Consider the following 26,282-nt stretch of genomic DNA (forward strand, 5'->3'; position numbering starts at 1 on the left):
AAATTATAATAGTAAAAGCCCCAACTGAGAGTGGGGCCCCATTGTGCCGAGTGCTGCAGAGACATGTAGCGAGAAACAGTCCCTGCCCCAAAGAGCTCACAGTCTAAATAAAAGATGGGAGATGAAACAGAGGGGGGGAAAATGACTTGCCTGTTATCAGTGAGTCAGTAGCAGAGCCAGGAATAGAACCCGGGGCTCCTGATTCAAGATCCTATCCACTAAACTATAGTGCCTGGGCTGCTGCATTCCACTGATATTTTGACAATTTTAGCCCTACAGCAGCTGCAAACCACAAGGCTGAGTTTGTGCTTTTAACAGCTCTAGAAACAGACATTGCCAGACTGGATCAAGATCAGTGTATCCATCTAGCCCAGTATCCAATCTCTGACAGTGCAAATACCAAATGCTTCAGAGAAAGGTGAAAGAAACCCTGTAGTTAAGGTATAAGCTGTCCATAAGGGGAGTTAGAGATTGTTTTATGTTCTGCTGCAGGAGGTTTACTATCCCTTCCAAAACTCTTGGTTATGTTTTGATCCTTACTAGAGTAACTCTAGAGATTCCCATTATCCACATAAATGCCCTAATCCGTTTGGAATCCTGCTAAGCTCTTTAACCTCTCTACAGGTTAATTTCAGTGGCAAGGAGACAACAAGGCTCTCATTGCTCCCACTGTAACTCCTTAAAAGTTACTCCACATCCTCAAGAACATTTACACTGAAGACTAGGGATTCTGCTGTGACATCTAACCCCTTGCCTACAATGAGAGAAGGAGTTGCAGTAATAAATAGTTTCTCTCAGCTAGGGATGGGAAAAAAAACTAGCTCGCCAAATGAAAGAGGAAGATCAGCGTGGGCCCAGCCTTCACTATCTGAAACATGGGGAAGTCCAGTCATGCCGATTAGTTGAGTAAAATTTTCAAAAGCAATTAAATAATTTAGGAGCTTAAAACCCATTTTTCAAGTGACTTAGACACTTCAGTGTCCTGGAGACTTCTGAAAACCAATGCAATTTCGGCACCTTTGTCACTTCTGAAAATGGATCGTAGGCACTGTTGAAAATTTTATCCAATGTTTGTGGTATTGAGAGCACAGAAATGGCATTAACAGAGCAGAGCCCCATTCCTACCACTCATCTTGCTCTTCCCGTAGGCTGAGTTCTATACTGAGGCTGGGAGTCTCAAAAGCAGCCACTTCCCACTGAATTCCAGCGAGTGATGTGTGCCTAACTCCTTAGGCACCACTGAAAATCCCAGACAAAATGTTTACACGCTCCCGGCTTACCTTAACAAAATATCTCAGCTCAGATGGAACAACGAGGACATCCGGGGTGACTGGCAAAGGCACGTAATTATAGAAGTTCTCATAATCGACGTTCATCTCTTCCGAGGGAGGGTAGAGTGGGTAATAACTGCATGGATCAATATTAATTATTGATAACACTTAAATACAGCCACCTTTGCTCTGTCCTCCCCACACACCCTGCTGTCAGCCAGGTGAACAGGTATCAGTTCCACTCCTCCAGCAGCTTAAGGCTTGTGCGTTATGCTATCAGCAGGTGCCTCTGTTTACAGAAGCAGAAAATTGTTCAAAAATGAAACTGAAGGCCTGATTCTCTGTTACCATGCACCAGGCAGAACAAAATCCAGTGGCTGGAAACTGAAGCTAGACAAATTCAGACTACAAATATGGTACACATTTTCAGCAATGACAGAAATTAACCACTGAAATAACTTAGGTAGGGACCTAGCATTCTCCATCACTTGGAATAGTCTTTCAGTCAAGACTGGATGTCTTTCTAAAAAGATATGCTTTAGTGCCAAAGTTACAGGATCAAAGCAAAAATTATTGGGTGAAATTCTTTGGCCTGTGTTAAGCTGGAGGTCAGACTAGATGATCATAACGGTCCCTTAATAAATAAATAAATAAATAAATAAATGGAGATATGCTATCTCCTAGAACTGGAAGGGACCTTGAAAGGTCATTGAGGTCCAGCCCCCTACCTTCACTAGCAGGACCAAGTACTGATTTTTCCCCAGATCCCTAAGTGGCCCCCCTCAAGGATTGAACTCACAACCCTGAGTTTAGCAGGCCAATGCTCAAACCACTGAGCTATCCCCCTCCCCTCTTCTGGCCATAATGTCTATGAATCCCGTGGGGTCATCTACACCAGTGCAGGGCAGGTGTAAAACACTACCAAGTCAGGATGGTGGCACTTTTATACCACTCTCCACTCGTGTAAGTGATTACACAAAGTGCTGGCAAAAGAGTATAAGGCCCAATACATCAGTGGCAGGCACTGTCACTTTAGACAAGGAAATGTTTTGTGATGAACTCTAAATCCAGAAATTGATCTCACCTCCTCTGTGTCAGGACATGCTTAAGGATTCGGGTGAACCGGTCTGAGACACCGGAAGAGCTGTTTTAAGAGAAACATCCAAAATTTAGCTATGAAAACCATGGGGGGGGGGGGGAAACCATGTCTCTTAAGAATAAGGTAATTTCTTTATTTTCTAATGAGTGGACAGTCTGTGGTTAAGGCACTGGACTAGAACTCCAGGACATCTAGGTTCAGTTCCCAGCTCTGCCACAAACTCCTGGTGTGACCTTTGGCAAGTCACGTGGCCTCTCTATGCCTCAGTTCACCATCTTTAAAATAGGGATAATAAATTTTCCCTTCTGTCAGTCTTGTCTTCTTAGACTGTAAAATTATTCTGGGACAGGACCGTATAGTAAGATTCTGTGCAATGCCCAAAAAACAGGGCCCTGATCTTTGCTGGGGCCTCTAGGTGTTACCCTAGTACAAAATAATAATAGTCTTTCAACCAGGTAACACAACAAGTTTGACTTTGTTTTTACATTCTGTTAAGAGCCTCAGACTCTTACTAAAATAAAAATTCTCTAATTTAAAACAGACGGCATTTGACTTGTGAACACATCTTAACATGCTGCAGCTAGGAAAAAAACGCCTTGAGAGAAAATGCCATCCAAGTTTTATTTGGCAGGCAGGACGCCAATGAAACCGAGTCTGCAAGGAAACAAGGAGTGCATGCTTAATTAAAATAACCCTGAGGACAATGCAGGAGTTTTGCAGTAGCTTATTTTAGCCCCAAATTTCTAAGGTTCTGCTAAGATTTGTATTATGGTAGTTCCTAGAAGCCCCAATAGAGATTGGAGTTCCAGTGTACGAGGCATTGTACCCTGTAAGCATAAAAGACAGCCTCTGCCCCAAAGAGTTTACAGTCTAAATAGACAGAGTGGGAGCTGAAAATGGAGGCACAGAGAGGGAAAGGGATTTGCTCAAGGTCATTGGTAAAGCCACGATTAAAACACGGGTCTTTTGACCTCCTCCTGTCCAGTGCCCCACTAGCTCTGATCAAGTCTTCTTTATGCCAAGAGGTTCTCTTGCTACAGAGTTTTTCAAAAATCCTCTCCTCAAAACAAAGATACTCAGCAACTTTGTAACCAGGGGAGACAAGACAATGGAGATGGGTGATCTATTCAAGGTTAGATTTGATCAAGGTGCTTTGGGGCTGCATTTGCAGGGGCATCACCTTATGGACTGGTTACTACACAAACCCAGAGTCCTGTATTGGGCTTCCAAGCCAACGAGACAACAGTTAACTGGCAGGAATTTGGAGAGAAGCAACCAAAGGGCTGAAAGGGCTGGAGGGAATGATTTATGAGGGATGATTCACATGAAGAAAATATGCAGGTCTTGACTAGACAATGGCTATAGGGGTAGGGGAGATAAGGATAAATACTAAGAAGTATTTGTAAACACCAACGTGGGCGTGGAGTTATTTAAGATGGTCAGTGAGGTACATGCGTGTGGTGCACACACAGAGGATGCATTGAGTACCTCAGAGCTTGTCTATGTGCTCAGTCATACCAGTTTAACTTAAGGAATTATTTTAAACCCATTTAGTCAAACTGATACAAAAGACTGTTTGGACACACTTCTCTTAAGTTTAAGTCAGGCTTAATTTGTTTTAGCTATGTCTTCACTGACAAAAAGAGGTATGTTTTTACCATTGGATAAATATATGTGTTAGCTATCCTGCTGTAAAAACACAGTGGAGACAAAGCACTTTAGTTTAGGGAGACACTGTGGCCTAATGGACAGAGCGCTGGACTAGGGCTTAGAATACCTCAGCTTTATTCCTAACTTGGTCACGAGCCTGCTGGGTGACCCTGGGTAAATCACTTCTCTCTGCCTCAGTTTTTCCATCTGTAAAATGGGGGATAATAATACTTTGTAATGTGCTTTTGAGGTCTGCTAATGCAAAGCACCATATAAGAGCTAGGAATTACTATATCAAAATAAGCTGGTTTTAAAATAAGTATTCAAACAATGGTTTGCACTAGCTTAACTAAACTGGTACCAGGCAGCGCATAGATAAGGCCTCTGAGGAAGGTCTACACTGCAGCTAGGAGTGAGCCACCCTGGGTAGGCAGATTTGCGCTAGCGAGGCTCGAGCTACCAGTAGCAGAGCTCAAGCTAGAGCGCTAAAAACAGATATATGGACATAGTGGTTCAGGCTCTGAAGCTAGGGGGCCGGGTGGGCTCAACAGCCCAAGTCAAAACATCCACATTGCTATTTTTAGTGCACTAGCTCTAGCTCCACTAGCGTGAGTCTTTCTACCTGGGTTGGGAGTCCCAGCTGCAGTGTAGGCATACCCTACAGTTGCTAGAGCCATTGTCCTATTTAAAAGTGCAGCAACATGGAATGCCTAATGTCATCCTAGAAGGCACCAACTCCCAGCTTCCTTGTTACCTGCATGGGGAAGTAAACATTGGCCCCTATACACACATTCCTTCTGGCTGTCTCTTTTCAACACCCACACACCCCTATAAGCAATATTGTGGGAGATTAACAGGGGAGAAAGAAAAAACACTGAATTGTGCAAGAGACCTGGAACTCCACAGAGGACAGAGTCAAGCATTTTGCTTCTATGACCCCAGCGTGTGAATGGCCCTGGCCAGCAAGCACACACAACAAATTTAACATGTGAATCCCTTCAAATGTTCCTTCCCCTCCATTGTGTATCACAGGAGTTCAAGCACCAAGTCCAAACAAAAATGCCTTGCTACAGCCAATAACATTTGCCCCCCAGAACAATTGTATTGCAGCAAAATACCATGAGAGGTATATCCTCAGGGCCGGCTCTAGGATTTTTGCCGCCCAAGGCAAAAACAATTTTGGCCGCCCCCCTCCGGCCCCGCCTCAACTCTGCCCCTTCCCCAAATCCCCAGCCCTGCCTCCTCCCCCCAGGCTCTCAAGCCTGGGAGGGAGGGGGAGCAGCGGCGCGCGAAACGGCTGCTTCGCCCGCCGCGGCCGCTCGGGATCTCCCCCTCGCTCCCAGGTTTAAAAGCCTGGGAGGGAAGGGGAGACTCCGAGTGGCCGCGGCACATTTTTAGGGGCGGCATTCTGGCGCCGGCCATGCCGCCCCTAAAAATGTGCCGCCCCAAGCACCAGCTTGTTTGGCTGGTGCCTAGAGCGGCCCTGTATATCCTATCCTATCTCCTAGAACTGGAAGGGACCTTGAAAGGTCATCGAGTCCAGCCCCCTGCCTTCACTAGCAGGACCAAGTACTGATTTTGCCCCAGATCCCTAAGTGGCCCCCTCAAGGATTAAACTCACAACCCTGGGTTTAGCAGGTCAATGCTCAAACCACTGAGCTATCCCTCTGGTCAGTCATGACTACACAGATGGGACTGCATGCAACATCACGGACACAGAATAAAAAGGACACAAATCAGTTTAGGCTTTGTCTACCTTGGGATTTTAATCACAGATATATTCTTAGTCTTTGTAGTACAGTAGAGCCAAGAGGCCAGGGACTTGTTGTGGTGGAGAATCAGTCCAGGCCCCAAAGAGCTTAGAATTGAAAACTATAGGGTGGGAGGAGAAACAGAAGCACAGAAAGGGGAAGTGACCTGCCTGAGGTCACAAAGCAGGTCAGGGGCAGAGCTAGGAACAGAAGCCAGGTCTCCCAAGTCCCAGTGCCCTAAGCACAGGTGCAGCTGCACCATTTCAAACCCAGAGCAGACACAATCTTCCACTGAAGATCAAAGGGCTTTGCAAACAGGAATTAAGGATTATACCTTGCAGAGAGGCTTATTTCACAGACAGGCAAAGCAGCTGTTCAGCATCACTAGCACATCAATGAGTGTTACTCAGATCTTGATTCCCTTGCATGCAATTACTGCATTACTATGCAGGAGAACCCAGAAGCGTAACAAATAAAGGGACTACACAATAAAATGCAGCCCTATTTTAACTGGCTGCTGAGTAAAGTGCTAGAGATTAAACAAAATGTATAAGTGTTAACAAAACAAACTAATTGTTTTTTTAAAAAAGACTCTTTTGGCTTAAATGTGAATCATCATCTTTCAGATATAGGCCCAGACCCATAGGTAGTGTAAATCAGTGGAAGTCTGCATTGATTTCAATAGGGTTACACCAACTGTCACCAGCTGCTGATGACCCATGACTTTCAACTTAACAACCCTTTAACCCAGTGTACTTCATTTTCTCCGCAAGCTTCCGCTGTGTTATGGCCTGGTAGAGGTGACCAAATGTTTTCAATCAAAATTATACGAGCATTGGGCCCCACAGCTGGTCTCTGTTTAAACTAGGAAGGACTTTTCCAAGGAACTGTTTACCCTAAAGTTTGAGCTTAGAACAAGCTGTGACATACCTGCTAATCTCTTCAGCACCCATATGGAAGAGCAGGTCTGTGGAAGTCAGGCCAAAAATGACTCCATTTATTGCCAGAGTGCAGGGGTCAGACACAAAGCGTACTCGCTGAAATGAGAAAAGAAAGGGCAAAGTGCACTTTGGATTCAGCTGTTATCAACATCCTCCAGCTTGATGAATGGGTGTATGAACAGGGTGAGCTGGCCCTTTCAGGGGAGTTGGGACCCGTCTGTCATCCAGTTCCAGGTGATGATTTTGGGTTTGGGCCCATGGTTAGGTCAGGTGACCAGGCATCACATGATGGTAGCTGGTTGGGGGAATGTTCCATCAGGGAGGGGGAGATCAAGGGCTAGGAAAGACCCATGAGAGGTCTCTCCAGAGTCTGGGGGAATGGGTCTGGCAGAACTCCTCTGCTCAAAGAATAAAGAGAACCAAAGGAGAGCCAGGGTCAGAGAGGACTGAGGAAGAGGCTTTCCATTCCAGCCAGAGGGAAAGACCTGGCTGGAGCTACCTGCAGTGACGGGCCGGAGAAAACTTCTTAAGAGGAGATTAGGAGCAGAGAAGGGGCACACTGGAGCCCCACAGGAGAATGCTGGGAGATTCTGGCTTAGAGTTGAACTGTTATTTTATGTTAATAAACCAGAACCCAGAAGGGTAAGAGTACTTCAGAAGCACCAGTTGTGACAGTTTGTTTGACTGGGGAAGGAGGAAAACCGAGGCAGTGGCGGGGTCTGACACCACATGAGGCAAGACCATGTTAAACCTACAAAAGAAGTTTAGTGAGGATGGGTTGTGAAAGGCACTATTCAAGACGCTTTTTAACTTAGCAGGCTGCTTCTTTCTTTGGACTGAATAGATGGAGGTGTTTGGGGAATTCAAAGGGGAAGAATAGTAGTTTCATTTTATGAAAGCAACAACCTCTTCCACTGGGAAACTTTTCTAAATCTTTAGCGATTGTCACAGGACTTAATCAAGCGATAACCGTGCCTATGGATACACCTCAGAGGGTCTTACCTCTTTATGGTCTCGTTTACAAAGGAAAAATTACCAGACTAGCCCCTGTAGAAAAGCTCCCTGTATGGGCACTCCTATTCCAAGACAAGTGTGCCTTTTTCCAATGTAGCTTAATCCAATTTTAAAAATGGATTACACACAAAAAAAAAGGGCACTCATAGCCCGGAATAGGAGTGCCCATACAGGGAGCTATCCTACAATAGCTATTGTGGTTTAAATTCACACCCTATCTTATTGTGCAATAATTTTCCCATATAGACAAGCCTTAAGTGGAACGTTCTCAGTAAAGCAGCATGACTAACATACAGCTCATTGCAGCTTCACAGCTGTATGCTTGATGTCACAATTCCCCACCTCCCCAGTCACACAAAATTAAGTAATGTGGATTTCCTGGCAACAGGCACAGAGATAGTTTTTCACCTTGTATTTCATTTCCCACTCATTTCCTCATGGGGTATCTGAGTGTTAAAGCCACATGGTGTAGGGTCTTAGATACAGGGCAAGGAGCCAGCATAGCCTGAATTTTGTTTTCAGCTTGGTCTCTGACTAAAGTTTCAGCTCTGCATTTACAAGAGGACAAATGATCTGATAAAGCTTTTCCCATTTCTAGCATCTATGAATTTCTGTTCTGGGCTTTCAATTGTTCTGTGCACCTTTCCCCAACAGGCTTAAATCTTTCATTTTTGCTGCACATTGATTGTACCAGGCCATGGAACGAGTGAAATGACCAGCTTTTTAGCACCCAGGCCAGGGTGAGTATCCCACCAAGGCTCAGCACTAAGAGAAAAAATAAAACTGAGCAAGATTTTTCCCAGAAGTGACTAGATTTTCCAGAGTGAGAGAGCACTGTACTTCCAGGTGGCGCTGTTGCATAGTCTTCCCAGTGTGAACAAGTTTTGACACTTTGAGAGAAGCATTATGTTTTGGGTTATACAAGTGGTTTTTGTTTAGGTTTGGTTTTTTTGAGAGCATCAGCTTTGGGTGAAAGGGAGCTGCAAGAGAGTTTGCTCTCTGCCTTGGACTCTGCTTAAGAGTCAGTTAGTTGCTCCCTGGGAACCAGGGATTGGTGGTGGGCTGAGAGTTTCCTGAAAGAAGGAATTGCAATGCATGCTGTTTAACGATCTTATGTCAGGACTGGTGGACGTGTGTAAATAAATATACCTGGACTAGAAGTCACTGATTTCTCTTCCACTGGGAAGCAGACTTCCAAGGCCCCCGACATCTGCTATTGCTCAGCAGAGGGACAATGTATCAGAAGTGGGGGAAATGTTTCAGGTTGGGCACCCAAAAAAACGTAGTTCCTTTTGGAAATCTTGGCTTGTGCCAAGGATACATTATAAGGAATCCAAAGGATTTCTAGTTTTAACCTTTGATTAAGCAGGCTGTGTAGCAACTGATCAAATCCACTTTGCTCTTAGCCATTTTCCTGTTTGGGTTGAAATATGAGACTTTTCTTTCAGGCTCCTGACCTGCCGGTCCAGCAAACAACCTGTCAGTCACTTTCTCTCTCTCTTAAGTGAGCTACTCAAAGGAAAAGTAAACAAATTAGGTGGTTAGCTATAGGAAGTTACCTGTTTGTCATCTTTCGACAGCTCATAGCTGAAAGGCGGCTGAGGATATATGAAGTCATGGTGCACATCTCTCAGCGATGGTACAAACACGAGCTGGGAACCAGCACTGTTGGCAGAGGAAAGAGAAGCATTCTAAGAGAGAGACCAGGAACCTAAAAACCCAATACTTGACAAACCAAGCACATTAATACAACAAGTTTAGAGTCCTCCACCTCTTACTGTGGAAAGCCTTTGAAATTCATTACATAGGAAATTGCAATAATGGATCAGATCTTCCAAAAAGTTGATCTGGACAAGAACCCAAGTTTCCTGAGTACAATACCTAAGTCTGTTACAGGCTCCCTATGTGAGCTTGGGCCAAGTACGAGGCCAAGACTTTCAGAAATGACTAATGATTTTTGGCTGCCCCAATCTGAAACACCTTAAAGGGGCCTGATTTTTTTCAGTAAGAGGATGTTCAGCACTTTCTGAAAGCCAGGCCCCTTAAGGAGTCCAGTTGTGCACCCCAAAAAAAGTCACTAGTTGCTTGTAAGCCTTTGATTTAAATTGGTGACTCAGTTACCCATCTATAAAATGGGGATAATTGTCTTTACTTTTTCCATTTCGTCTGTGTAGACTGTAAGCTCTTTGGATCAGGGACTGTATTACCGTATGTCTTCACTGCAGTTAGCCCAGATGATTGGAACCTGGGTAGCTTGGGGGTGTCAGCTGAGCCTGATGTGAACAGTCAAACTGCAAGCCATACCCTCCTCACTGGTCCTGTACTACCTTGTGAGAGTGTTGATAGGATTTCTGGGGGCATGTCCCATGGTTCTTTGTACTGCCGTAAGATGAGCCGCTCTAGGATTCTTTCCCAGTGAACTGTGAGAGAACTTGTCTGTCCTTCTGGCAGACAGGGAGAATGGTGGGAGGACCATAATCACATCAATGATTTAGCTTGCGTCCTCTCTGCAAAGTGAGTAGGTTACTAGTTCAAGTGAAAGTGGAACCTGAGCTCTAATCAAATCCCCAGCTGAGCTAGCTAGCTACATTTTTTACAGTGAAAACATATCCTATGTTTAAGTAGAGCTGATCAGTGGGAGCTCAGTCTTGACTGGGGCCCATAATACAAACAACCACCAAACCAGTTTAAATGTCTATCCCTGCTGCATTGCAGCCTGAGGTACAAGGGAGCTCTTCAAGTCCCAGCAGTTCTGATCACACCAATTGCAGTGCATTCATTAGGAGATAAGATAAGTAAACTAAGGAGAAACTCCTGTTCACTAGTGAAGAGTTAAGATTGCCTTATGATTCCTGGAAACAGCTATGCAGCCACAAACCTGACCTTGGAACCAGATCTATAGTTAGTTCTTTAACCATCAGATGATGCAACAGATTGCTTTGAATGGATGTAATAATGAGGCCACAAGAGAGTTCCGTGATGGATACAAGAAAGCTAAATAGAAGCAAATGGGAAATGGGCAGCAGGGGATGGATCACTTGATGATTACCTGTTCTGTTCATTCCCTCTGGGGCACGTGGCATTGGCCACTGTCAAAAGACAGGATCCTGGGCTAGATGGACCTTTGGTCTGACCCAGTATGGCCGTTCTGATGTTCTTAATGGCCCGTTATAAGCCTGAACTTTAAAAATCATGGTGTTTGGGTTGCCATTGCACAGGCAGCTGCAATTCTGTTGGTGGCACTGGTTTAATTGCCATTGCTACAGAAGAGGAAAAATAATATCTTTACTGTGTACTGAAGTGACGCACAACACTCTTAGGAGGCTACTGATTGATTTCAGGGCCTCACTGGCAGATGCTTACCCATCTCTTCCTTCCCAACCACAGGAACACATGAATTGTCACACTGGCTCAGGTCAGAGATCCAGGTAGCCCAGTATTCAGAACCTTTTACTTCTAGGGTAGAGCTCATCTGCACAGGAGACAGAGCTTTCTCAGAGGCCAGTCTGAGACTGGGAACAGATTCGCCCCAAGAATTAAGGACCATCCAGAACTTCCATCTTTGGTGCCAAGTGCAAGGTGTGCTGCTCTGAGATGCCTTCTCCAACACACCCAGGCCAGTGCATACATTTTAAAAAGAAAAAAACCAACAACAAAAATGGAAACTAACCCTACCCAGACAAAATAGTGTCCTGCACACAATACTTCCCTTAGGGAAAGGATGGGAGAGACAACCACATATGATAGATTTAGACATGTCACTTAATGCATGTATTCAGATACTATAGTTATGAGGGTGGAAGACCATATAGTTCTTATTTAGCACTTTTCATTAGTAGATCTCAAAGCGCTTCAGTCTTGAATGTATTTATCTGCACAACACCCCCGTGAGATAGGGAAGTAAGATAAGAACCTATATAGAATAGAATCCCATCTCCAATAGTGCCCAGCTGTTTCAGAGAAAAGTGCAAAAACACTGCAGTAGGTAGATGTGGGATAATCTGCCCCCAGGGAAAGTTTCTTCCTAACCCCATCAGAGGTTGGGCCATGCCCTGAATCATCTATTGCTATTGTAGTACCCCCTATACAAATTCCACTCTCCGTGTTAATCTAAAAAAAACATTCAGAACAAGAACACTGAAACATGAAGAGTTTGCATTACCTGCTCACCAGCAGAGGATGAAAAACTTCCCCTGTTCCATAGTACACGTAGATGCATTCTGGGAGTGGAATTACACCTTCCTCTGAAGCAACCTGCAACAGCTGCTATCAGAGGCCAATGGACTAGATTAGCCACTGGTACGCTCTTGTATGACATTTCTATGCTCAGTTGGAAGATATGCACAGGTGCAAAGAGCTGAGCAATTTTTTTTTTAATTAACCCCCAGTATACCAAGCAGCTTTTGTTGTAAATGCTGACAGACAGAATCAGGTCAGTAGCTGCTTAAATATTCCGCTCTCAAAATCCACATTCAAATACAATTTGTATTGTGCTTTTTAAAAAGGGGAGGTATTGACCCGATACCAGTGTATGACAGACTCTGGCAGCAGATGAAAGAAGCTGGTGGTGCGCAGCGCCCACCCCAAGGAAAGAATGTCTTGTTTGTTCTTTGTTTTCTCCATTCCTCTTTCCCCCACCCTCACCAAGAACAAGATAGGGAGATCAGAGAGGATGAAAGCCAGCAGCAGATACTATGAGGCCCCCATCCCAAGTCATCTGGGTTTAATGCAGGGGCTGGGGTGGGGGAAGGAACAAGAAAGGCAGTACCATCACTAGAGGTAAACTGACCAAACAACAAGTTATCTTTAACCATACAGCTACACTGCTATAGAAAGCCTTAAGTGAGTCTACACAAACTATTGCAGTTACAATAATGTCAGTTAGGGGTGTAATTTTTAATAACTTTTCATACTGGAAAAAAGAAAGTATTTTTGCCAATATAGCTTATTTTTTTCAGGGAACTGGTATAAGCTATACCAATAAAAGCACTCTTTGGCCCGCATAAGCTGTGTATACTCTAGTAGGGTTTACCAGTCCAGCTATCAGCAAACCTTTTCTAGCTTAGACTAAGCTTTGGGATTCCAGTTTACAGCCTCTTACAGTACAACTCTGCTTATGTGAAAGTCTCTGGGTTGGGAAGTAGGAGGGAAAAAGAGGTCAAGAGACGGAAGCACTACAATTTATTACAGCAACATCTAAAGGCCCCAACTATGATCAGGGCTCCACTGTGCTAGGCATTGGGCAGACACACAGCAAGATCGTCCCTGCTCCAAAGATCTTACAGTCTAAATGGACAAGACAGACAGAGGCCTTCTCTACACCCAGAATTCATACAGCTATACCTGTTTTCATTAGGGGTGTGTTTAAAAAAAAAAAAAAAAAAAAAAAAAAAAAAGCAGCTACTAACCCCCACCTCCCCTCAATGTGAGTATAGTTATACTGGTATAGCTTATTCCCCTTCCTGTACAGGAGTAAGATATAAATAGACAAGCACATTTATACTGGTGTAATTGTATCCACACTAGGGGAGTTGTACCACTTTGACTATACTGATACAGTTAAGCAGTACAACTTGTGTGTTAAGACAAGCCCAGAGAGTGGGTGGGGAAACAGAAGCAGAGAGGTGAAGTGACTTGCCCATGGTCACACAGCAGGTCAGTGGCAGAGCTGGAAATAGGACCCAGGTTTCCTTACTCCCAGTTCACCACCCTCTCCTGGGGACAGACTGGAACTGCAGGTCAAGTTACAGCACACTGAGTCAAGGGACCTGATTACATAGGCTGACTGAAACACAGTTTCAGAAAAAGGGCAGCCCACCCTATGAAATGGGGGAACAGTATTAGAATCAGGACAGAGGACAGCTGTATCCCTATTCCCTCTTGTGTACAAAGGCACTTAGAAGACCAGCTAGCTGGTTCTTCAATTTGTTTGGTGTTAAGATTAGTTATAGCAGCAAAGAGTCCTGTGGCACCTTATAGAGACTAACAGACGTATAGGAGCATGAGCTTTCGTGGGTGAATACCCACTTCTTCGGATGCATGTATTCACCCACGAAAGCTCATGCTCCTATATGTCTGTTAGTCTATAAGGTGCCACAGGACTCTTTGCTGCTTTTACAGATCCAGACTAACACGGCTACCCCTTTGATATTTGAAGATTAGTTATGTTTCCAGACAAGATGGGAACAGCCAGATGTGTGTCAAACTAACCCAGTAATTTAGCTGCTGGTCTGAATTTAAGAAAGCAGTTTACTTTACATTATGCTTCCTGCTTCCCCTCTATTCAAATTTGAAGAGAGATCAACAGGCCAAGCTCATCTCCTCCAAGCAGAAGGTATAGCTTTATTGGTGTCAGTCTGGAGTACAGCTGCTTAATGAATTGATGAGCATTTCACTGCTGAAGATGCACCAATGAGATACAAATGCTGATTAAAAAAAAAAAAAAAAATCAGGCTGCTGGCAGGAAGTGGTTTTTGTCATGGGATGATCAAAGGGAGGGGCTTGCCATGCTGACTCACTGATAAACCAGCCTCCTTTTGCATTTATCAGATGTTAACTGGGAGTAAATTAAAGTTGTAGGGGACAACTTCTCCCCTATTGTTCAGGGAAGGCAAATGCCTCCAAAATTCCCTCTACAAAATAGGCTGGAAGCATGCACTTCGATCTGAAGTTGCAGTGTGTGTATTTCTTTATAAGTCTACCATGAAGGAGACTATGACCAAAAAAAAAAAAGCCTAATAGTCTACCCTGGGGGTGCCTCTACATGCGATGGGGCCTGTCTATGCTATGAACCTCAGTCTAAATATTGTATCTGTGCCAATCACAGCTTTTCCCTAGTCTACACTACAAAGATATGTAGTTATAACGACACTACTACCAACCTATAGACAGTGCAATGTTGATGGGAGGGCTTCTTCTGTTGACATAGCTACTACCTCTCAGGGAGGTGGAGTACCTATGCTGATAGGAGAAGCTCCTCCGTCCCAGTAGATAGCATCTTCACTAGGGCTGTCGATTAATGGCAGTTAACTCACGTGATTAACGCAAAAAAATTAACTGCGATTAAAAAAATTAATTGTGATTAATCACACTGTTAAACAGAATATCAATTGAAATGTATTAAACATTTTTGGATGTTTTTCTACATTTTTCAAATATATTGACTTCTATTACATCACCGAATACAAAAGTGTACAGTGCTCACTTTATATTATTTTTATTACAAATATTTGCACTGTAAAAATGATAAAAAATAGTATTTTTCAATTCACCTCATACAAGTACAGTAGTGCAATCTCTACTGTGAAAGTGTAACTTACAAATGTAGATTTTTTGTTGTTGTTACATAACTGCACTAAAAACAAAACAAAGTCCACTCAGTCATACTTCTTGTTTAGCCAATCGCTAAGACAAACAAGTTTGTTTACATTTATGGGAGATACTGCTGCCTGCTTCTTATTTATAATGAACCTGAAAGTGAGAACAGGCATTTGCATGGCACTTTTGTAGCCGGTGTTGCAAGGTATTTACGTGCCAGATATGCTAAACATTCGTATGCCCCTTCATGCTTCAACCACCATTCTGAAGGACATGTTTCCATGCTGATGATGCTCGTTACAAAAACAGTGCGTCAATTAAATTTGTGACTGAACTCCTTGGGGGAGAATTGTATGTCTCCTGTTCTGTTTTACCCGCATTCTGTTATATATTTCAAGTTATAGCAGTCTTGGATGATAACCCAGCACGTGTTCATTTTAAGAACACTTTCACAGCTGATTTGATGAAACGCAAAGATGGTATCTATGTGAGATTTCTAAAAATAGCTACAGCACTCAACTCAAGGTTTAAGAATCTGAAGTGCCTTCCAAAATCTGAGAGGGACGAGATGTGGAGCATGCTTTCAGAAGTCTTAAAAGAGCAACACTCCAATGCAGAAACTACAGAACCCAAACCACCAAAAAAGAAAATCAACCTTCTGCTGGTGGTATCTGACTCAGATGATTAAAATGAACATGCGTCGGTCCACTCTGCTTTGGATGGTTATCAAGTAGAACCTGTTATTAGCATGGACGCATGTTCCCTGGAATGGTGGTTGAAGCATGAAGGGATATATGAATCTTTAGCACATCTGGCACCTTGCAACGCTGGCTACAAAATAAGTTGCAACACCGGCTACAAAAGTGCCATGCGAACGCCTGTTCTCACTTTCAGGTGACATTGTAAACAAAAAGAGGGCGGCATTATCTCCTGCAAATGTAATCAAACTTGTTTGTCTGAGCGATTGTAGGACTGGGTGCACTTGTAGACTCTAAAGTTTTACATTGTTTTTTTTTTTAATGCAGTTTTTTTTTGTACATAATTCTACATTTGTAAGTTCAACTTTCACAATAAAGAGATTGCACTACAGTACTTGTATTAGGTGAACTGAAATACTATTTCTTTGGTTTTTTACAGTGCAACTATTTGTAATCAAAAATAAATATAAAGTGAGCACGGTACACTTTGTATTCTGTGTTGTAACTGAAATCAATATATTTGAAAATGTAGAAAATACTGTGATGGGGCAAGGCCAGATGGCTACAGTAAAGTAGTGAGGAACAGGTATGTTAGCCCCAGGCTAAACAAATCCCTGGTACCATGGTAACCAAATGGCAGTTGCTCCAGGTTAATCAAGACACCTGGGGCCAATTAAGATCCTTCTAGAAGGCAGGAGAGGATTGGCTGGAACTAGTTAAAAGCCTCCCAGTTAGTCAGTGCGGTGTGGGTGTCAGGAGCTGTGCTGTTGGAGGAATGAAGTAGTACGAATCCATATCAGGTGCAAGGAAGGTGGCCCTGAGGTAATTGTGAAGAAGATATTGAGTGGGGGCTGCTGTGGGGAAGTAGCCCAGGGAATTGTACATGCCCTATTTCCAAAAAGTCAGCTTTCATAGCTGCTAAGTTTAGGGTCCCTGGGCTGGAGTCTGGAGTAGAGGGCGGGCCTGGGCTCCCCCCTCCCCTCCCTGATTAATCACTGATACTGGGAGACAACAGAGACTGTGTGAGGGAGGGTTGTTTCTCCTCACCTCCCTTGCTGGTTTATGACGAAAATGGCTCAGTAGACTGTGACCCTCGCCTCTAGAGAGAGAAGGGCTATGTGGAGGGTCACAGTGAGCCTCTGAGGCTAGCAAAAAATCAGTCAGGAAACGCTGGACCCACGGAGTCAAGGACAGAACTTTGTCACAATACCCAAAAATATTTAAATAAGTGGTATTCTATTATTATTATGTGTGATTAATCGCAATTTATTTTTTTAATTGTGCAATTAATCACGATTTGTTTAATTGCTTAACAGCCCTAGTCTTCACTAAACTCTACAGTGGCGGAGTTGCTACAGAGCTGTAAGTATAGACAAGCGCTTTGCTTGTGTAACACTAGGGATTTGTACACTAGGTTATAGACACAGGTGGCTAAAACCAAGACAAGGCCTTAATCCCAAAACGTACATGAGCCAGCAAGTCAATCAAGATAGTCCCTCTCCAGCACCTCTGCCATGTTTAGCTTCTATGCTCTCCCAGAGTAATCAAGGATGTTTGCTGCTGGCTACACAAAAACCCTATTTTTGGCTTTCTACTCTTCCTGAAATAAAGTCTCCCCTTTCTCATTAGTACCTGCCCGTCCTTTAGGCACATAGCTGATATGCTGTGTTCACAGCTCCGTCTGTTTGGAAGAGAGTCAGGAACTCCACCCATATGTTACACTTCCACCAGCACTATTTCTGGGTCTTAATCCTTTGTGCTTGTGGTCCTGCAGCTATCGGAGCGTTGGCAGCTTTAAAGAAGGGGAAAGAACTGTGGGTGGGGGGGGGGGGGGGGACGGACAAATATCATACCTTTCCTAAAGTTTATCCTATCAGGGGAGTGTTACAAACAGTCTTCCACTTCCCTTGGGAAGACTAATTGTAAGCACATAAATAAAACTATCATATCATTTTATTCTCAACCTCTTCTGGTTCGCAAAAGTAAAAATAGTTTAAAATGATAAACTACTACTACATTTAACCTCACAAGCTTTAAAGGTTTTGGCTGCCCTGAAGTTATTCTGAAACGTTTCTTCTTGTCTTTGGATTGTAATACAATTTTCAATGCCTCGTGACCCTGCCCCAGCAGTTGCGACCCACCAGTTAAGAAATACGGAAGACTAATTCACCTCCCTGGCATGCAGGATTGTTTGTCCATTTATCAGTTTTGCAGTCTAGTTTTAAATGTCCCAAGTGATAGGCTACTCAGACTTATGAGAGAGAGAGAGAGAGAGAGAGAGAGAGAGAGAGAGAGCGCGAGCGCGCACACAGATGGGAACAGTCACGCACTAGCAGTAAAGGGACTATTGTTAAAGTTATTTGTATCACAGTAGAAACTAGAGGCCCCAAGATGAAGCCCCCTCCCCCCCTTGTGTTGGATGTTGCACAGTCACAAAGTAGGTCTTCACGGCAGAGTTTGCCCCGGTGATTGGTACCTAGGTCTGAGCAGCCACACTGCAAGTCATACTTGAGTTACTCTCTTCTCACCAGTGTTGCATTCTCCCATGTGGCTCACTGGATTTCTGGGGGACTATCTTATTCTTTGTGCTGCAGTCAGGTGAGCTGCTCAATGGATTCTTTCCCAGTGACTTGTGGGAGAACTTGCATGTTCTTCTGGGCACATGGGGGGGAAATTGTGGGAAGGCATTGGAAGACTATCGGCACTACATCCTTAATGTGCAGTGGATGGGTTACCACCCCAGAGTGGAACCTGGGCTCTAACTCACCCCACACCAGTCAAGCCAGCTAGCCTGAGCTGAAAGCACCACTCAACTCAGGTGAGGAGTTTGCATGTGTGGATAGGAGGGCATTGGGGCAACACCCAGATAAAAACCTCAGCTAATTCTGCAGTGAAGTTATACCCACAGGGAGAGAGTCTCTGCCCTAAAGAGTTTATCTTAACTAATGGTGAAATTTTCAAAAGCACTTAGTTACTGAGGCCTGGTCTACCCGGGGGGGTGGGAAATCAATCTAACAGGTGCACCACTGCAGCGCTGACACTACCTACACTGACAGGAAGGGTTGTCCCATCATCTTAGATAATCCACCTCCCTGAGAGGCAGCAGCTAGGTTGACAGAAGAATTGTTCTATCGACTTAGTGTTGTTAACACTGGAGGTTAGGTTGGCTTAACTATGCTGCTCAAGGCTGTGCATTTTTCACACTCCTAAGTGACGTAGCTAAGTTGACCTAACTTTTTAGTGTAGAACAGGCCACAGTGACTTGCTCGAGATCACACAGCAAGTCTCTGGCAGACAACAAAATTGAGCCCCTTATCTCCACAATCCCAGTCTAATGCCCTAACTACAAGGCCATCCTTCCTCTCAAAGGCAGACTAGAGAATCAGATTGGCTTAGGCTCTCTATTGTGAAAGGAACCATTTTCTAGTAACCTAAGGGAGGGACTGGGAATCGGGATTCATGTGTTCTAGTCCCAGTATTGTCATACACTCGCTCTGTGAACATGGATGAACCACCTCCCTGAGATACAGCACACACAAGGGATGGAAAATCTTAATTCAGTCACATTTCCCAATACTTTCAAATCCTTGGAAGCTGACAAAAGAGCACAAAGGCTATTTAATACATACCTTCTTGTCCCTTCAATTATCATCTTCAGACAATGTTTAAAGATATCCTCAAATGATCCAATGAGCTGACCGTTCTACAGACAAAGAAAGAACAACTTGATTTGTTACAAGTTTTCTTTGAGGAAAGTCACATAGACCATGCCAAGAGCAGAGTTCAGCCAAACAGACTGGGAAAGACTCTGGTAGCCTCCCCACACCTTCAAGGAACAATGGGGCAATGCCAACCAAAGTTTGAAAGTCATTCTTTAAAAGGCTGCCCATAAAGTTAATAAAACCTGGTTTCATTTGGTAACATGGCAATAGCCTCCTAGGGAGGCCAGGATTCATCCACGTAAAGAAGCCATGGATATTTGGGTTGCCTGGCAATTCAAGGATTCTAATGGGCAGTAAATACTTCTGACAAGACTCATCTAAATTCTTGGGCAAAGTCAAGGAATATCCCTCCATGGTTGTTGCACCGGCATTGCCTTTGATGTGCTGTCACTCTGAAGAGACATTCAGCGAGGGGTAGGAGAGCCTTCCAAGGACCTACTCCATAGCAGCCCCAAGATGTTAGCTCATGGTATTTACTAGACCACAGAGAGGAAATGCTTGTGGATTCTCAACTCCCTTGGGGGGCAACTTACCTCAACTTGCTCGTGTTTAGCATCGAGAAAAGGACCAAACTGGAACAAGAAAACAAGAAGTCAAGAAAGGAATTCAAAGAGAAAAATCTATCCCTTGCATCCTGCCTGCTCACTGACTGGTGCTCCGGCCCTGAACTGTGACCCAGGCTGCATTAAACATAGGTAATATACAAGACGCAGCTGGAAAGAAAGTTTTCTAGAGACTAGAACAGAGACTGGGAACCAAGACTCTTGGGTTCCATCTCCTGGCTCAGGGAAGGTGTGTGGTCAAATGGACAGCAGAGGAAGGAGAGCCAGGATTCCTGAGTTAAGGAGGGAACATAACTTAGTGGATGATAGCAGGGGACTGGGAGTCAGGTCTACTGGGCAGAAGTGGGCATAGAACAACTACGTCACTTTGCACTTCTGTGCCTCAGTTTCCCCACCCAAGGGCTAACGTTTAACTTAAGGGCTGTAATGTGGATTAGTGGGCAGAGCACTGGGCTGGAACCCTGGAGACCTGGGTTCTAGTCCCAGCTCTGCTACTGGCCTCTGAGTGATGTTAGGCAAGTCACTTTCCTCTCTCTGTGCCTCAGTTTCTCCATCTATAAAATGGGGATTATGTTACTTGCCTCCTTTGTCAAGCACTCTGAGAAGTGCTATCAGAGCAAGGGAAGCTGTGTGATTGATCATATACTGGGAAAGTGCTTTGTGATCACTGAACATAGGTTTTGCAACATTGGATACGAATGGTCCATTTAGCTCAGTCTATTGGCCATCACCAGATGCTTTAGAAAGAGGAGCCTCTTGGAGGACAATTATGGGGATCGCCTTGTTCTTCTTCGAGTGCTTGTTCATGTCAATTCCAATCAGGTGTGTGCGTGCACACGTGCACAGTGGCTAGAAGATTTTTCCCCTAGCACAGTTATTCTCAAACTTTTGTACTGGTGACCCCTTTCACACAGCAAGCCTCTGAGTGTGACGCCCCCCCCCCTATAAATTAAAAAAACACTTTTTAATATATTTAACAACATAAATGCTGGAGGCGAAGCGGGGTTTGGGGCGGAGGCTGGCAGCTTGTGACCCCCCATGTAAGAACCTCGCAACCCCCTGAGGGGTCCCGACCCCCAGTTTGAGAATCCCCACCCTAGCAGCAACTGTGGCCTGGGAGCCCCCTAGAGTCGCGCCTTCATGGCGCCCAATATAGAGCCCTGCCGACCCTACACCCCCCCCAGTTCCTTCTTACCACCAGTGACAGTAGCTGGAACTTCCCCTTGCTCTTCTCTTGCTCCGGCAAGTGGATTAGCAGTGCTTTATACACTGTACATAGTTAGTTTCCAGTAGTTATTATAGTTTAGTAGTTCTTTATAAGTTTCAATTACAGGGGGTTCCCCCCACATTTGTTACCAGGACATGCCGTGATCCCTGGGCTTAAGACTTGCCAGATTTGGGCGAAGTGCATGCCAAAAAGTGACCCCCATACTTCCTGCTTACAGTGCCTGGGCAAGGGTCACCAGAAAGACCACTGCAAGATCTGTTGGGAATTCCGACCGAGAACCGTTAAGGAGAGGGAGCAGTGTGTCAAAATTCTCCTTATGGAGGCAGCTCTCCGACCTCAGTCGGACCCAGGCGCCGCTGATCCTGCTCCCAGCACGTTTTCTTCGGCACAAAGTGCTCAGGCACTGTCTTTGAAGGATCTGGCGTTGAAGAAAGATGCTGGCAAGGAAGCTCAGCACAGTCATGGAGCCTCTCGGGGACATTCCAGCCTTCGGCACCAGTCCCAATCGCCGGTGCAGAAGAAATAGAGGTCAATCTCCCTCAGCAAGACCCAGGGACCAGCCACCAGTGGCACCTCAGTCGGGCCACGGCTCGGAGACTCAGAGTGGGGCCACGTTGACTCCTGCCTAGGTGAGACAGTCGAGACTGGGCCCATTTTGCTCACCACACCCATGGAGCATCTACCGCTCTTGTACACCCCAGAGGCTTTCGAGGCGGCGCTGGACCTATTGAGGCTCACGGCGCCGTTTTCGCCGCTGAGACAGGAGAGCGTCCTGGCACTGCAGGTTCCATCCTGGCACCCCGTGCAGTCTAAGGAAAAGCCAGCAATGACGGCACACTGATCCCCATCACCTCAGCACCCTTCTACTCCAGCACCGCTATCCAGGGAGCGCAGTCGGTCCCCTGCTTCTCGACACTCTACCTCAAGAGAAGCAGTGCCACCCTGGTCCTCCTACTCGGAGTCAGATTCATACCGCTCCGACTACAGCAGGAGCAGAAGATCCTCCTCATAGCACCATAGGCAGTCCCACCCAAAGCAGTGGGCCCCTCAATGGCAAAATCCACTGCAGTGGTCCTTTTGGACTCCGTGGGCTTTCCATCAAGCCCAGGATCGGAGCCAGGGGTCCCACTTGGGTGCAGCATCAGTGGCGTCCGCAATGTTCGTTCCGTCATGATTGACACCGAAGCCAGTGTCTCAGTCATGAACACCATTACCTTCAGCACCAGAGGCTTCAGCTATGGCACACCCTTGGCACTGACGCTACAGGAACCCCGGTACACATGTTGCACCAGGTGCCGGCACCAGGAAGGGGCCTGACGTCGGCATTGACACCTGCGCCTTTCACAGCACCAGGACCAGGCCAACCTACCACAGTTCCCACAAGGTCAAGAGATCCCTCAGGTGGGAATGGTAAGGAGCAACCACCTCTCCTGGTGGTCTCCTCCTCATCAGATGAGGCCCTAGCGCAGGGGTGGGCAAACTTTTTGGCCTGAGGGCCACATCAGAAAATAGAAATTGTATGGCGGGCCATGAATGCTCACAAAATTGGGGTTGGGGTGAGGGCTCTGGTTGGGGGTGCTGGCTCTGGGGTGGGGCTGGGGATGAGAAGATTGGGGTGTAGGAGGGTGATCTGGGCTGGGACCAAGGGGTTCAGAGGGAAGGAGGGGGATCAGGGCTGGGGCACAGGGTTGGGGCGTGGAGAGAGGCTCAGGGGTGCAGGCTCCGAGCGGCGCTTACCTCGAGCGGCTCCCGGAAGCAGTGGCATGTCCCTTCTCCGGTTCCTACGTGGAGGCGCAGCCAGGCGGCTCTGCACGCTGCCCCATCCGCAGGCACTGCCCCTGCAGCTCCCATTGGAGCGCTGGAGGGGGACCATTGGAGCACGTAGGAGTTGGGAGCGGGGCCATGCTGCAGTTTCCGGGAGCCACATGGTGCGGCCCCTGACCCAGCGTCCCGGCTGGAGCGCCGGAGCAGGGCAAGCCCCAGACCCTGCTCCCCAGCACGAGCTTACGGGCCATAGTTTACCCACCCCTGCCCTAGAGGACACTTCAGTAGAACTGCCAAGATAGGTCCAGAAGGAGGAATCGGAATGGCAGGAGAAGGCCACGCCAACCCTCTCGCCAGGGCTCAGGACAACCCAAGCCGTCGAGGGCGGTGTACCACACCTGACAATGGATCCACCCTGCCTTACCTTCTCGTCCCGACTATCCCCTTTCTCCCGTGCATAGTCCTGTATCACCTCGGACCGATGGGTGCTCCGCACGGTAGAGAGGGGATACTCCATCCAATTCTGTGCCCTCCCACCCTTCTAACCCCCCTCCCCGTCCCTCTTCAGGGACCCTTCTCACGAGCAGCTCCTTATCCAGGAGATGCAGTTGCTCCTATCTTTAGGGACAGTGGAGAAGGTTCCTCAGGAGCACAGGGGTGAGGGCTTTTATTCCTGGTATTTCCTAATATCGAAAGCCAAAGGCAGCCTCAGGCCATCCTGGACCTGCGACAACTCAACAAGTTCATGAAGAAACTCAAGTTCCACATGGTCTCTCTGGCCTCCATCATTCCTTCATTGGATCCAGCAGACTGGTATGTCGCCTTCGACTTGAAGGATGTGTACTTTCATATCGCGATCACCCAGCCCCACAGGAAGTACCTCAGGTTCGTGGTGAACAACACCCACTACCAATTTACAGTCCTCCCGTTCGGCCTGTCAGCAGCACCTCATGTTTTCACCAAGTGCATGGCAGTCGTCGCTGCGTTTCTGTGCAGGTATCAGGTACAGGTGTTTCCTTATCTCGACAACTGGCTGATCAAGGGTCGCTCCAAGACCCAAGTAGAAGCTCAGATCAGATTAATCAGAACCACCTTTGACAACCTGAGTCTCCTTCTAAATTAAGCGAAATCGACTCTGTCCCCGGTCCAGAGGATAGAATTTATAGGGGAAATATTGGACTCGACCCAGGCCAGGGCATGCCTGCCACAAGCGAGGTTTCAGGCCCTGATCAATATGATTTGAGGCCTCAGATAGTTTCTTGCTGTGGTGGTATGAAAGAAGCCTGAAGCTTCTCAGACACATGGCTGCCTGTACCTATGTGGTGCAGCATGCCAGACTAAGGCTTTGACCTCTTCAGTCGTGGCTTGTGTCAGTGTACCGCCCGGCCAGGGACAGCTTGGAGAGAATCGTGACCCTGCCTCGCCTGGTCCTCAACTCCCTCCTAGGGGGCTCGACCCTCAGGAGGTATGCTCAGGGATCCCCTTCGCCAGTCAGCAGCCATCTCTGTCGCTAGTGATGGATGCATAAGACTTGGGCTGGGGAGTACATCTAGGAGACCGCAGGACTCGAGGTCTCTGATCTCAGGCAGATCTGGCTCTTCACTTCAACGTCAGAGAATTGAGAGCAGTGCGCCTGGCATGCCAGACCTTCCGGGCATACTTAACGGGACAACGTGTATCAGTCATGACGGACACCACCATGGCAATGTTCTATATCAACAAACAGGGGGGGTGAATGCTCCTCTCCCCTGTGCCAGGAAGTCCTCATGCTGTGGGACTTCTGTGTAGAACATTCATTACACCTGCAAGCATCGTACCTCCCTGGGGTACAGAACGAGCTGACGGATCACCTCAGCAGGTCGTTTCACGGCCATGAGTGGTCCCTTTGTCTGGATGTCGCAATTTCAATCTTCCAGAGGTGGGGCTTTCCCCAGATAGACTTATTCGCCATGCGATACAACAGGAAGTGCCAGCAGTTCTGCTCCTTCCAAAAAAAAAAAAAAAAAAAAAAATCACAGCCCGGGCTCCAGGTGGACGTTTTCCTCCTCCATTGGGGAAGTTGTCTCCTATACATCTTTCCGCCCATACTGCTCATTCACAAGGTATTCCTCAAGATCCGGATGGAACAAGCTCAGGTCATATTGATAGCACCAGCCTGGCCCAGTCAGCACTGGTACACATCTCTCCTAGACATGTCCGTGGAAGCCCCTGCCACTCTTCCCGGACCTTCTGACACAAGATCACGGTTGTCTTCAACATCCAAACCTCGAGTTGCTTCACCTCATGGCGTGGAAGCTCCATGGTTGAACCAGATTGAGCTTTCCTGTTCAGGCCATATTAGACTGGTCCTTCTTGGCAGCAGAAAACTCTCTATGGGAGCCACATACCTTGCCAAGTGGAAGAGATTTTCAATCTGGTCAGCGCAGCACCATTCGTCCCCGACACTAGCATCAATGCAGCTTATTCTGGACTACCTCCCCCATCTGAAGCAGCAGAGGTTTCGTTATCATCAATAAGGGTGCACTTAGCCACCATCTCGGCTTTTCACCCAGGTGAGGAGGGCCGCTCTGTGTTTGCTAACCCAATGGTCAGCCAGTTCTTAAAAGGGCTCGACTGGCTATACCCCAACAGTCAGCCTGACCCAGTCTGGGACCTCAACCTGGTCCTTTCTAGACTCATGGGACCACCTTTAGAGCCCTTGGTGACCTGCTCCCTGCTCTACCTCTCTTACAAGGTGGCGTTCCTGGTGGCAATAACTTCGGCCAGGAAGGTGTCTGAACTCAAGGCCCTAACCTCAGAGTCCCCTTATACCGTTTTCTAGAATGACAAGGTGCAGCTCAGGCCTCACCCTGCTTTCCTCACAAAAATTGTGTCACAGTTTCACATTAACCAGGACATCTTTCTCCCGGTGTTCTACCCTAAGCTGCATTCTAGCAACAGGGAGCAGACTCCACTCACTAGATGTCCGCAGGGTGCTAACCTTTTACATCGAGAGAACGAAGCCGTTCAGAAAAATCAGTCCAAGTTATTCGTGGCAGTGGCAGACAGAATGAAAGGCCTACCCGTGTCATCACAACACATTTCATCGTGGATCACATCCTGCATCCGCGAGTGCTACAATCTGGCAGGGGTTCCCGCACCCCTGATCACTGTGCACTCCACCAGGGTGCAGGCTTCATCAACAGGGTTCCTGGCGCAGCTCCCTACTCAGGAAATCTGCAGAGCAGCGACATGGTCCTCCATCCACACTTTCACCATGCATTG

General features: G+C 46.4%; 1 protein-coding gene across 2 annotated transcripts in view; it reads right to left on the bottom strand.

Annotated features, from left to right (window-relative positions):
- Positions 1-26,282, bottom strand: part of POLA2 (DNA polymerase alpha 2, accessory subunit) — a 45,618-nt gene that overhangs the window by 2,065 nt on the left and 17,271 nt on the right. For both annotated transcript variants that reach the window (XM_024193563.2, XM_024193562.2), the window contains exons 12-17: positions 19,997-20,035; positions 19,371-19,444; positions 9,286-9,391; positions 6,702-6,808; positions 2,356-2,415; positions 1,281-1,407 (exon numbers count right to left, since the gene is read on the bottom strand). In XM_024193563.2, the coding sequence (XP_024049331.1) occupies positions 1,281-1,407; positions 2,356-2,415; positions 6,702-6,808; positions 9,286-9,391; positions 19,371-19,444; positions 19,997-20,035 (513 nt within the window). The remainder of the gene's footprint in view (positions 1-1,280; positions 1,408-2,355; positions 2,416-6,701; positions 6,809-9,285; positions 9,392-19,370; positions 19,445-19,996; positions 20,036-26,282) is intronic.

Source organism: Terrapene carolina, unplaced genomic scaffold (genome assembly GCF_002925995.2).
Source record: "Terrapene carolina triunguis isolate 2854851 unplaced genomic scaffold, T_m_triunguis-2.0 Scaffold89, whole genome shotgun sequence".
Classification (NCBI taxonomy): Eukaryota; Metazoa; Chordata; order Testudines; family Emydidae; genus Terrapene; species Terrapene triunguis.